Genomic DNA, 13,011 nt, shown 5'->3' with positions numbered 1-13,011 from the left:
TCAGACTTTCTGTTCGCCCCTGTCGGTTGTACCTACATGCATTTTTTTTGTGTTGCTGTAGCTCTTTATGCTTTCTGTCTTGATAAGTTGTGGCAGTGGAGCCCAGACCTTCATGACAGGAGGATGGGGGACTACTTATCAAACATGGCAGCCTCAAGGCCAGCAGGACCCCAGTAAGTCACCTTTTGCTCAACAGCTCGTCATAAGCACAGCCTGTAAACATTTGGTAACCCTTTCTTGTATTGCGATTAACATCAACTCTGCTAGCCTGATGGAACCAGCCTGATCTCTGCATAAAAAAAATTACAAATCTATTTAACCTTTATTTAACTAGGCAAGTCAGTTAAGAACAAATTCTTATTTACAATGACGGCCTACACCGGCCAAACTCAGACGACGCTGGGCCAATTGTGCGCCGCCCTATGGGACTCCCAGTCACAGCCGGTCGTGAAAGTCTGGATTCGAACCAGGTTGTCTGTAGTGACGCCTCAAGCTGAGATGCAGTGCCTTAGACCACTGCGCCACTTGGGAGCCCAAGTGGCATTCGTCATTGAAACCAAAGGTGAATGCAGCGATCAGGCTGGTTCCACCAGGCTAAACTCTACAGCAATATCTTGATATCGATATTTCCTCAGCTTAAACATAGTTTGAAACAATTTTGCACAGAGTTTATATGAAATAGACATATAAAGATGGACTCTGCAAAATGTGGCTAATTTCAGTGTCTTACAAATATCTCTCAAATGTAAGACTCATAAATGCTTACAAGCAGATAAGTCAGAGTTTGAATTGTCCAGGGTATTTCATCTTCTCAGGGCAATGCTCTGTAATCAGTAGAGGTTGCTGTGCTTGGGTCAGTTTTGCATTTACCCCTTAGTGGTTTATGTTAGGATTGGGGGAGGGGAAGCTAATCATAAATCTGTCCCTTGGCGGGACTTCACACCGGAGCCTAATAGAGAATTAATAGGACAGGAGAGATGCGTTCATGTTTAGATGTTTCTGACCCAGCAGTAGGTGTGGTTGGCTAGTGTTAAACACCACCACAAACATGTTTAGATGTTTCTGACCCAGCAGTAGGTGTGGTTGGCTGGTGTTAAACACCACCACAAACATGTTTAGATGTTTCTGACCCAGCAGTAGGTGTGGTTGGCTAGTGTTAAACACCACCACAAACATGTTTAGATGTTTCTGACCCAGCAGTAGGTGTGGTTGGCTAGTGTTAAACATCATCCAGGCGTAAGACTTATTTAGGTGGGAATGAACTAGGGCTGCACGATTCTGACAAAATACTATTTCACCAAAGATTGATATGATTTGCAATTACGTACCTCTTCTTAACTACTGCAGTCAGTAGCCTACCACCATTACTACTACTACTACTACTATTACTGCAATTACTACTACTACAACAAAGGTTTTTAAATCCCATGACAACTTTCTTCACAACCATAGTTCAAGACAAGCAAGCACACATTTTCTTAACATCTATTTCGATGTTTGGAATAGTGGGCACTTGGAATACGGTGTTTTGCAATGAATGAAAAGCAGAGGATTTTCATTCAGAACATGTCGTTGCGCAAACATTCAGATCTCCACCACCACTGGTACCAGTCTGTATTAGATAGCTAACGTTTGTGAGCCAAATTTCTTGCCAGCAGCATCCCACCCTGCATCCATCTGCTGGCTGGTCGCTGAAGCTTGCTCGTTCATCCCTCCCTCTCCCCTGTAACTATTCCCCAGGTCGTTGCTGTAAACAGGAATGTGTTCTCAGGAAATTTATATGGTGAAATAATTTAATACCACATTTATTTAGCTCAGTCGTATTAGCATTAGTGGCTAGATACAGCTTGCTAAAAAAAAGTACCTCAACTAACAAGCTTTTTTCAGAGAGTAAGATTCACAAAGTAGATGCATATTGTAGATGCATATTAAGAAGCAATTGGAAAGCTGCATTGTTTTCACAAATTGGACAAGTCTGTTTGCAATACCGCATGCATTAATATAAGAACTGCACGCGGACAGTGTGAATATAACTTTGGACAGTCAGGAACTGTACTACCTGCTTGAGTGGAAGGGGGCGGTCTTGGTGTGTGTTCGAAACGGGTGCAGGAGGACAGGGTCATCAAATTGTATTTGTCACATGAGCCGAATACGAACCGTGAAATGCTTACTTACAAGCCCTTTAACTAACAATGCCGTTCAAGAAAGAGTTAAGAAAATATTTACAAAATAAACAAAAGTAAAAAATTATTAAAAGTAACTCGATAAAATAACAATAACGAGACTATATACACTGGGTACTGAGTCAATGTGCGGGGGTACAGGTTAGTCGAGGTCATTTGTACATGTAGGTATGGATAAAGTGACTGCATAGAGAATAGACAGCTTGTAGCAGCAGTGTAAAAACAAATAGGGGGTGTCAATTTAAATAGTCCGGGTGGCCATTTGATTAATTGTTCAGCAGTCTAATGGCTTGGGGGTAGAAGCTAAGGAGCCTTTTGGTCCTAGACTTGGTGCTCCCATACCGTCTGCCATGCGGTAGCAGAGAGAGCAGTCTAGGACTTGGGTGACTGGAGTCTTTTTGACAACTTTTTGGGCTTTTCCTCTGACACCGCCTAGTATATAGATCCTGGATGGCAGAAACCTTGACCCCAGTGATGTACTGGTCCGTACTGGTTAGATGCCGAGCAGTTGCCATACCAGGCAGTAATGCAACCAGTCAGAATGCTCTCGATGGTGCAGCTGTATAACTTTGAGGATCTGTGGACCCATGCCAAATAATTTCAGTCTCCTGAGGGTGAAAATGTGTTGTCGGTGCCCTCTTCACGACTGTCTTGGTGTGTTTGGACCATGATAGTTTGTTGGTGATGTGGACACCAAGGAGCTTGAAACTCTCGATCCGCTCCACTACACCCCGGTTGATGTTATGGGGGCCTGTTTGGCCTGCCTTTTCCTGTAGTCCACGATCAGCTCCTTTGTCTTGCTGACATTGAGGGAGAGGTTGTTGCCCTGGCACCACACTGCAAGGTCTCTGACCTCCTCCCTATAGGCTGTCTCATCGTTGTTGGTGATCAGGCCTACCACTGTTGTGTCATCAGCAAACTTAATGATGGTGTTGCAGTCGTGGGTGAACAGGGAGTACAGGCGGGGACTAAGTTGTTGCCTATCTTTACCACCTGGGGGCGGCCCATCAGGGTCCTTAGCTTAGTGATGAGCTTTGTGGGCGCTATGGTGTTGTAACGCTGAGCTGTAGTCAATTAACAGCATTCTCGCATAGGTGTTCCTTTTGTACAGGTGGGAAAGGGCAGCGTGGAGTGCGATTGAGATTGTGTCGTCTGTGGATCTGTTGGGGAGGTATGCGAATTTGAGTGGGTCTAGGGTTTCCGGGATGATGTTGATGTGAGCCATGACCAGCCTTTCAAAGCACTTCATGGCTAATGACATGAGCGCTACGGGGTGGTAATCATTTAGGCAGGTTACCTTCTCTTCCTTGGGCACAAGGACTATGGTGGTCTGCTTGAAACGTAGGTATTATTAATAGTCAGGGAGAGGTTGAAAATTGCCAGTTGCCAGTTTGTCCGCACATGCTTTCAGTCCACGTCCTGGTAATCCGTCTAGCCCTGCGGCTTTGTGAATGTTGACATGTTTTTAAAGGTCTGCTTACGTCGGCTGCCAAGAGCATGATCACACAGTCATCTGGAAAAGCTGGTGCTCTCATGCATGCTTCAGTGTTGCTTGCCTCGAATCGAGCATAAAAGGCATTTAGCTCATCTGGAAGGCTCGCCTCACTGGGCAGCTCGCGGCTGGTTTTCCCTTTTGTAATACGTATTAGTTTTCAAGCCCTGCTACATCTGACCAGCGATAGTTCTTAATCCTGTATTGACACAAAATCATAAATCCTACCTATTTCTACTATTTATCTTAAAATCTGATTTGAAACCTAACCATTGTGCTAACCTTAAATCAAGACCAGAAAGCAATGTTTGTTTTCATTAATCTTTACAATATAGCCAATTTTGTCTTTGTGGCTGTGGTCACTAGTGGAAACCGGAGGACAGTGAGAGACCACTCGAGCATCCGAAAAATCATAAGTAACAACGAGTAAATTATAGAAACAGATGTTGCACGCGGCTGAGGGGTATTTCAAAGTATCGCACACAGCCTCTTGCTGGACATTGCACTTGTCAATATTGCAATTTCGATGTGAATTGGATTAATCATGCAGCCCTAGAATGAACCAGGCCTAGTAGGTACACATTAGAGTTCACCAACTCCTCTTTTGCTTGTAAGCCAATTGAAGGGGGTAGTCTATTATGGCTTGAACCAATTTCATTGGCGAAACAGAAATGTTCTACAAATAACAAAAAAATTGTTAGGAAATTGTCAGAAGGGCTTCTGAGGAAAATTAAAATATAAGTTGACTACTATTCACCGAATCAAGTGAGTTCTGACAGCTTTGGGCCAAATGCTGCAAATCAAATACATATCCCCAAATGTTAGTGAACATATCCCCAAATGTTGGAGCCTGTCTTAAATACACTGGTATTTGTCATATGTTTAATACAATGTTGTATTATTTGGGTACAGGTCACAATGGACCCCAAGCAGGCCAGATGGACTACTCTAAAGCATGGGAGCAGTATTATAAAAAGCTAGGCAAGTGCTCATGAGACCTTACAAACCCTGTCTTACCCATGTGACTTTTCGAACAAATGCAATATTCAGAGTTTTGTTTTTCAGTAACTTTGCTTTATTGTGACAATTTTGTGCAACTGCATTAAAGCTTGAGGTTCAGCATTTAGCGCAATATATCCCCAGTAGTAGACATTGCAGATAATGCAATGATTATGATTCTCCATGTCCACCTTAATGGCCCTTTCTGTGTTTGCAGGCCAAAATACCCATGCTCAGATTATTGTCCATGACTACAGCAAAGCACGGGAGGATTAATATAACAAATTGTAGGCTCATTCATTTTGTCAGTTGTCTTTAGACATAGTCAAGGTTACGAATAGGATTGTGATAGCGTTATTTGATGCTGTTTTCTCACAATGTCTTTACGCTTGTGCCCTAAAAGGTCAGACATCTCAGCAGCAGAGCTCGCTCCCAGAATACAGCGCGGCTGTGGCAGAGTATTACAGGCAGCAGGGAGCATACCTCTGGCCGGGTGCACAGGCAACCCAGGGCCCAGGTCTTCAGGTAATGTACAACACAGCCAAACTTGTACTCACAATGGCTTTAAACAGCTCTCTAAGCTGGTCTTTGCCTCTAGACAGCTCTGTCTGCCTCTAAACAACTTTGTCTCTAAACATGACCTAAACAGCCTTTTGTCTCTAAACAGCATTGTAAACTCAGCAAAAAAAGAAACGTCCTCTCACTGTCAGCTGCGTTTTATTTTCAGCAAACTTAACGTATGTAAACATTTGTATGAACATAACACGATTCAACAACTGAGACATGAACTGAACAAGTTCCACAGACATGTGACTAACAGAAATGGAATAATGTGTCCCTGAACAAAGGGGGGTCAAAAGTAACAGTCAGTATCTGGTGTGGCCACCAGCTGCATTAAGTACTGCAGTGCATCTCCTCATGGACTGCACCAGATTTGCCAGTTCTTGCTGTGAGATGTTACCCCACTCTTCCACCAAGGCACCTGCAAGTTCCCAGATATTTCTGGGGGGAATGGCCCTAGCCCTCAACCTCCGATCCAACTGGTCCCAGACGTGGTCAATGGGATTGAGATCCGGGCTCTTCGCTGGCCATGGCAGAACACTGACATTTCTGTCTTTGCAGGAAATCATGCACAGAACGAGCAGTATGGCTGATGGCATTGTCATGCTGGAGGGTCATGCCAGGATGAGCCTGCAGGAAAAGTTCCACATGAGGGAGGAGGATGTCTTCCCTTCCCTTCCCCGACCATCACCCCTGTTGAGACAAAACCGCGAAGAGCACTTTTTGCCAGTCCTGTCTGGTCCAGCGACGGTGGGTTTGTACCCATAGGCAACGTTGTTGCCGGTGATGTCTGGTGAGGACCTGCCTACAACAGGCCTAAAAGCCCTCAGTCCAGCCTCTCTGTCTATTACGGACAGTCTGAGCACTGATGGAGGGATTGTGCGTTCCTGTTGTAACTTGGGTAGTTGTTGCCATCCTGTACCTGTGCCGCAGGTGTGATGTTCGGATGTACCAATCCTGTGCAGGTGTTGTTACACGTGGTCTGCTACTACGAGGACGATCAGCTGTCTGTCCTGTCTCCTTGTAGCGCTGTCTTAGGCGTCTCACAGTACGGGCGTTGCAATTTATTGCCCTTGCCACATCTGCCGTCCTCATGCCTCCTTGCAGCATGCCTAAGGCACATTCACACAGATGAGCAGGGACCCTGGGCATCTTTCTTTTGCTGTTTTTCAGGGTCAGTAGAAAGGCCTCTTTAGTGTCATAAGTTTTCATGACTGTGACCTTAATTGTCTACCGTCTGTAAGCTGTTTAGTGTCTTAACGACCGTTCCACAGGTGCATGTTCATTAATTGTTTATGGGTCATTGAACGAGCATAGGAAACAGTGTTTAAACCCTTTACAATGAAGATCTGTGAAGTTATTTGGATTTTTACGAATTATCTTTGAAAGACAGGGTCCTGAAAAAGGGACGTTTCTTTTTTTTGCTGAGTTTATGCGCCTCTCTCTAAACCGCTCTGTTTTTGCCTCTAAACAGCTCGGTCTCTCACTTCTCGTTCTCTAAACAAATTTTCTGCTTTTAAACGGCTATGCTTCTAAACCGCTCTGTCTCTGCCTCAGTCTTTAAATTCCTCTGTTTCTACCCCTAAACAGTGCACTGCCTCTCAGCACAGCACTGTCTCTGCCTCTCAACACAGCTCTGCCTTTAAACATACAGTGCCTTCAGAAAGTATTCATACCCCTGGACTTATTATTATTACACATTTTGTTGTTACAGCCTGAATTCAAAGTGGAATAAATTGACTACACACTATACCTCATAATGACAGTGAAACCCTGTTTTTAGACATTTTAGCAAATTTATTGGAAAGGAAATATGTAATTTACATAACTCCGAATGTAGAAGCACCTTTAGCGGTGATTACAGCTTTGAGTCGTCTTTGGTATGTCTATCAGCCTCTCACATCTGGATTTGGGGATTTTGTCCCATTCTTTCTTGCAGATTTTCTCAAACTCTTAAGTTAGATTGGGAGCAGTGGTGAACAGCTTGGTGGCTTGAATGAAGGACTCAAGGACTTTCACATTATTGTTCTAATGCCATTCCAGCGTTGCTTTGGCTGTATGCTTGGGGTCATTGTCCCTTTGGAACGTACGTCTTCACACCAGTCTAAGGTCGTTTGCAATCTGTAGCAGGTTCTCATCAAGGATTTCCCTGTATTTGGCTCCATTCATTGTTCCCTCTCTCCTCACCAGTCTTCAAGTCCCTGCCGTTGAAAAGCATCCCCACCGAATGATGCTGCCAACACTATGCTTCATGGTAGTGTTAAGAGGGTGATAGGCTGTGCCTGGTTTTCTCCAGACATATTGCTTTGCATCCAGGACAAAGTTACATTTTTGTCTCATCAGACCACAGACCACGTGCCTTTTTGCAAACTCCAGATGAACTGTCGTGCCTTTTTCTCAGGAGTGGCATCCATCTGGCCACTCTCCCATAAAGCTCAGATTAGTGAAGTGCTCTAGAGACTGTTGTCCTTCTTGCAAGTTCTCCCATCTCATACAATGAACTCTTGTTCTGTCAGTGTTGTCGTGACTTGACTTTCATTAATCTGATGATTTATTTAATCCACTAACTACGTTTAATTGTTACCCGATTTTAAAAACTTTTTTATTAGATTTTTTAAAATCATGCAACAGTTAACTCATTCGGAATTTGGGGCACCACGGAAGAAGTTGTTTAACGAGTTACCATCTCCCGAATTCAACTCTAGAAGATATATGTTATATATCGATAAGTCACGTATTAATCATTACCTCATGTAAGTCTCATTCTGAACTGTCGTAACCTTCTTGGATCTGCAAGAACCCCAGCTTTACTGATCACTGCCTAACATACAAATTGGTTTAATTATTTATCTATTAGCTAACTAAATAATAAGACCGAATACACACTTACATGAGACAAAGTCGACTGACAAGATATGATGGCTTGTTACAACATAAAGTTAGATGGAGAGGGGGAAGAGCGAGAGCGACAAAGGGATACATTCTAGGACTGTCCTCACATTAATCATATACTTTTCACACGAACCGCCGCCCGTTCGGAAAAAGAAGTAATGAATGTTTTTACTGGTTGAATGCCGTTTGCCGTTTCTCAGTCGGAGATAGCCCTCCTTCAGAAGAGTGTTGGTTTGGTGGGCTTTTCCTTTTACCTGCTCTGATTGTCCACCAGAGGGCACAATGTCCTTCGTGTCTGTTGCTTCAATGGGCTGTTTCCTAAGAACAGCTACTTAGCCGTACCCGTTATTGTCTGAGAGGGGAGTTTCCTTCTCCTCTTCCTCGGGTAGACGGTCCTCCTGACAGAGCTAGTGTAACTGAGTCAGGTTTGTAGGCCTCCTTGCTCGCACATGCTTTTTCAGTTCTGCCCACAAATTTTCGGTGGGATTGAGGTCGTGGCTTTGTGATGGCCACTCCAATACCTTGACTTCATTGTCCTTAACCTCTCTGGGATATGTGGGATGGTAACGTCCCACTTGGCCAAAAGCCAGAGAAAATGCAGAGAGCGCCAAATTCAAATAAATTCCTATAAAAACCTAACTTTCATGAAATCACACATGTAAGATACTAAATTAAAACTACACGTGTTGTTAATCCAGCCAACATGTCAGATTTCAAAAAGGCTTTTCGGCTAAAGCAAACGATGCCATTATCTGAGGATAGCACCTCCGTAAACAAAAGAGAGAAAACATATTTCAACCCTGCAGGCATGAAACAAATCGCAGAAATAAAAATATTAATCATGCCTTTGACGAGCTTCTTGTGTTGGCACTCCAATATGTCCCATAAACATCACAAATGGTCCTTTTGTTCGATTAATTCATTTTTAAAGTAAATAATAGAAAATTGAAGACGGGATGATCTGTGTTCAATACAGGAGATAACAAACTGATGCTAGCTTTCTGGTTACGCGCCTCTATCAAACAGGGCACATGAAGTGACCCTCGTTTTGAGCAGGGCTACTTCTTCATTCCACAAAGGATAAACGTCAACCAATTTCTAAAGACTGGTGACATCCAGTTGAAGCGGTAGGAACTGCAAGCAAATCCTTTAGAAATCTGGATTCCCAATGGAAACCCATTGAAAAGAGATTGAGCCCTAAAAGAAAATCTGAATGGTTTGTCCTCAGGGTTTCGCCTGCTACATAAGTTCTGTTATACTCACAGACATGATTCAAACAGATTTAGAAACTTCAGTCTATCCAAATCTACTAATAATATGCATATCTTATCTTCTGGGGATGAGTAGCAGGCAGTTGAATTTGGGCATGCTTTTCATCCAAAATTCCAAATGCTGCCCTCTATCCTAGAGAAGTTTTAAGCCATTTTTCCACTTTTTTGGAAGTATGCTTGCGGTCATTGTCCATTTGGAAGACCCATTTGCGACCAAGCTTTAACTTCCTGACTGATGTCTTGAGATGTTGCTTCAATATAGCCACATAATTTTATATTTTTTGAAGTGCACCAGTCCCTCCTGCAGCAAAGCACCATCACAACATGATGCTGCCACCCCTGTGCTTCACGGTTGGGATGGTGTTCTTTGGCTTGCAAGCCTCCCCCCTTTTCCTCCAAACGTAACGATGGTCATTATGGCCAAACAGTTATATTTTTGTTTTATCAGACCAGAGCACATTTCTCCAAAAAGTACGATCTTTGTCCCCATGAACAGTTGCAAACCGTAGTCTGGCTTTATTTATGGCGGTTTTGGAGTAGTGGCTTTTTCCTTGCTGAGCGGCCTTTCAGGTTATGTCGATATAGGACTCATTTTACTGTGGATATAGATACTTTTGTACCTGTTTCCTCCAGCATTTTCACAAGGTCCTTTGCTGCTGTTCTGGGATTGATTTTCACTTTTCGCACCAAAGTACGTTGATCTCTAGGAGACAAAATGCGTCTCCTTCCTGAGCGGTATGACAGCTGTGTGGTCCCATGGTGTTTATTCTTGCGTACTATTGTTTGTACAGATGAACATGGCACCTTCAGGCATTTGGAAATTGTTCCCATGGAGGAACCAGATTTGTGGAGGTCTACACTTTTTTTTCTGAGGTCTTGGCTGAATCCTTTTAATTATCCCATGATGTCAAGCAAAGAGGCACTGAGTTTGAAGGTAGGCCTTGAACTACATCGAGGTACACCTCCCAATTGACTCAAATGATGTCAGTTAGCCTGTCAGATGCTTCAAACGCCATGACACCATTTTCTGGAATTTTCCAAGCTGTTTAAAGGCACAATCAACTTAGTGTATGTCAACTTCTGACCCACTGGAATTGTGATACAGTGAATTATAAGTGAAATAATCTGTCTGTAAACAATTGTTGGAAAGATTACTTGTGCCATGCACAAAGTAGATGTCCTAACTGCCAAAACTATAGTTTGTTAACAAGAAATTTGTGGAGTGGTTGAAAAATGAGTTTTAATGACTCCAACTTAAGTGTATGTAAACTTCTGACTTCAACTGTGTATATATATATATATATATATATGTGTGTGTGTGTGTGTGTATTATAATATTTTTGCAAGTGTAGAACCTTTCATCCTGTAGCTTGTTCTCCATTTTCTTTTTAAATAGTGAGCCACCATGTTTTCAGCACTTATTTCCCTGACTGAAAACTTGTTTTCTCATACTCTCTCTGCAGCAGACATATAATGAACATTATGTTTGGAACATCAATTCTCAAAATTGCAGTATCGAATCGCAAAACAAATAGATTTGTAAGAATCGCAATACTTATTGTGATGATATCATATGGTCTGACCCACTGGAATTATGATACAGTAAATTATGAAGTGAAATAATCTGTCTAAACAATTTTTGTAAAAATGACTTGTCATGCACAAAGTAGATGTCCTAACTGACTTGCCAAAACTATAGTTTGTTAACAAGAAATTTGTTAAGTGGTTGAAAAATGAGTTTCAATGACTCCAACCTAAGTGTATGAAAACTTCTGACCTCAACTGTACATAAACAGAATACTGCATAGTTTCCTAAGAACCACGAAGCAACCATCTCTGTTGGTGCTAGAGAACCAGAAAAATGCACAAAAAAAATGAGACCCCCCCCCCCCCTTATCCCAATTATAGAGATCACTGTGCTCTGAGAAACTTCCAACAATCTAGAAAGAGTTTTATACCCTTCCCCAGATACAATGTAAATAGTCCAGGTGGCTATTTGATTAGTTTAGTTGGTCTTATGGCTTGGGGGTAGATGCGGTTAAGGAGCCTTTTGGTTCTAGAAATGCCGCTCCGGTACCGAATGCTGTGCGGTAGCAGAGAGAACAGTCTATGACTTGGGTGACTGGAGTCTTTTGACAATTTTTAGGGGCTTCCTCTGACACCGCCTAGTATGTAGGTTCTGGATGTCAGGAAGCTTGGCCCCAGTGAGGTACTGGGCCGTTTGCACTACCTTCTGTAGCGTCTTACGGTCAGATGCGGAGCCATACCAGGTGGTGATGCTCTCGATGGTGCAGCTGTAGAACTTTTTGAGGATCTGGGGACCCATGCCAAATCTTTTCAGTCTCCTAAGTGGGAAAAGGTGTTGCTGTGTCCTCTTCACAACTGTCTTGGTGTGTTTGGACCATGATAGTTTGTTGATGATGTGGACACCAAGGAACTTGCAACTCTCGACCTGCTCCACTTCAGTCCCGTCAATGTTTTTTTCAATGTAACTAGGCAAGTCAGTTAAGAACAAATTCTTATTTACGTTGATGGCCAAACCCAGACAACGCTGGGCCAATTGTGCGCAGCCCTATGAGACTCCCAATCACGGCCGGATGTGATACAGTCTGGATTCAAACCAGAGACTGTCGTGAAGCCTCTTGCACTGAGATGCAGTGCCTTAGACTGCTGCACCTCTCGGGAGCCTTGTTAACGGGGGCCTGTTCAGCCCTCCTTTTCATGTAGTCCACGATCAGCTCCTTTGTCTTGCTCACATTGAGAGAGAGGTTGTAGTCCTGGCGCCACACTGCCAGGTCTCTCTCATCATTGTCGCTGATCAGGCTGTTATGTCGTCAGCAAATGTAATGATGGTGTTGGAGTTGTGCTTGGCCACGCAGTCATGGGTGAACAGGGAGTACAGGAGGGGACTAAGCCTTCACCGCTGAGAGGCCCCAGTGTTGAGGATCAATGTGGCAGATGTGTTGTTGCCTAACCTTACCACCTGGGGGCGGCCCATCAGGAAGTCCAAGACCATGTTGCAGAAGGAGATGTTTAGTTCCAGGGTCCTTAGCTTAGAGATGAGCTTTGTGGGCTCTATGGTGTTGAACGCTGAGTTGTAGTCAATGAACAGCATTCTCACAATAGGTGTTCCTTTTGTCCAGGTGGGAAATGGCCATGTGGAGTGCGATTGAGATGGCGTCATCTGTGGATCTGTAGGGGTGGTATGCGAATTGGCGTGGGTCTAGGGTTTTTGGCATGATGGTGATGATGTGAGCCATGACGAGCCTTCCAAAGTACTTCATGGCTACCGATGTGAGTGTTACAGGGTGGTAATCATTTAGACAGGTTTTCTTGGGCAAAGGGACTATGGTGGTCTGTTTGAAACATGTAGGTATTACAGACTCGGTCAGGGAGAGGTTAAAAATGTCAGTGAAGACATTAGCCAGTTGATCTGCACATGCTATGACTACACGTCCTGGTAATCCGTCTTGCCCTGTGACTTTGTGAACTCGGCTACGGAGAGCTTGATCAGTCGTCCGGAACATCTGGTGCTCTCATGCATGCTTCAGTGTTGCTTGCCTCAAAGCGAGTATAACATGCATTTAGCTTGTCTGGTAGGCTCGCGTCACTG

At 43.6% G+C, this 13,011-nt stretch overlaps 1 protein-coding gene across 2 annotated transcripts in view; it reads left to right on the top strand.

The window, feature by feature from the left end:
- Positions 1-13,011, top strand: part of LOC110508374 (far upstream element-binding protein 3) — a 64,191-nt gene that overhangs the window by 42,338 nt on the left and 8,842 nt on the right. The window contains exons 15-17 of one of the 2 annotated variants that reach the window (XM_021588868.3): positions 88-173; positions 4,588-4,656; positions 5,078-5,199. In XM_021588868.3, the coding sequence (XP_021444543.2) occupies positions 88-173; positions 4,588-4,656; positions 5,078-5,199 (277 nt within the window). The remainder of the gene's footprint in view (positions 1-87; positions 174-4,587; positions 4,657-5,077; positions 5,200-13,011) is intronic. The other variant, XM_021588869.3, reaches the window with a different exon arrangement.

This window comes from Oncorhynchus mykiss, chromosome 28, assembly GCF_057628025.1.
Source record: "Oncorhynchus mykiss isolate SJ-2025 chromosome 28, ASM5762802v1, whole genome shotgun sequence".
Taxonomy (NCBI): domain Eukaryota; kingdom Metazoa; phylum Chordata; class Actinopteri; order Salmoniformes; family Salmonidae; genus Oncorhynchus; species Oncorhynchus mykiss.
This window is presented reverse-complemented; position numbering and strand designations above follow the sequence as displayed.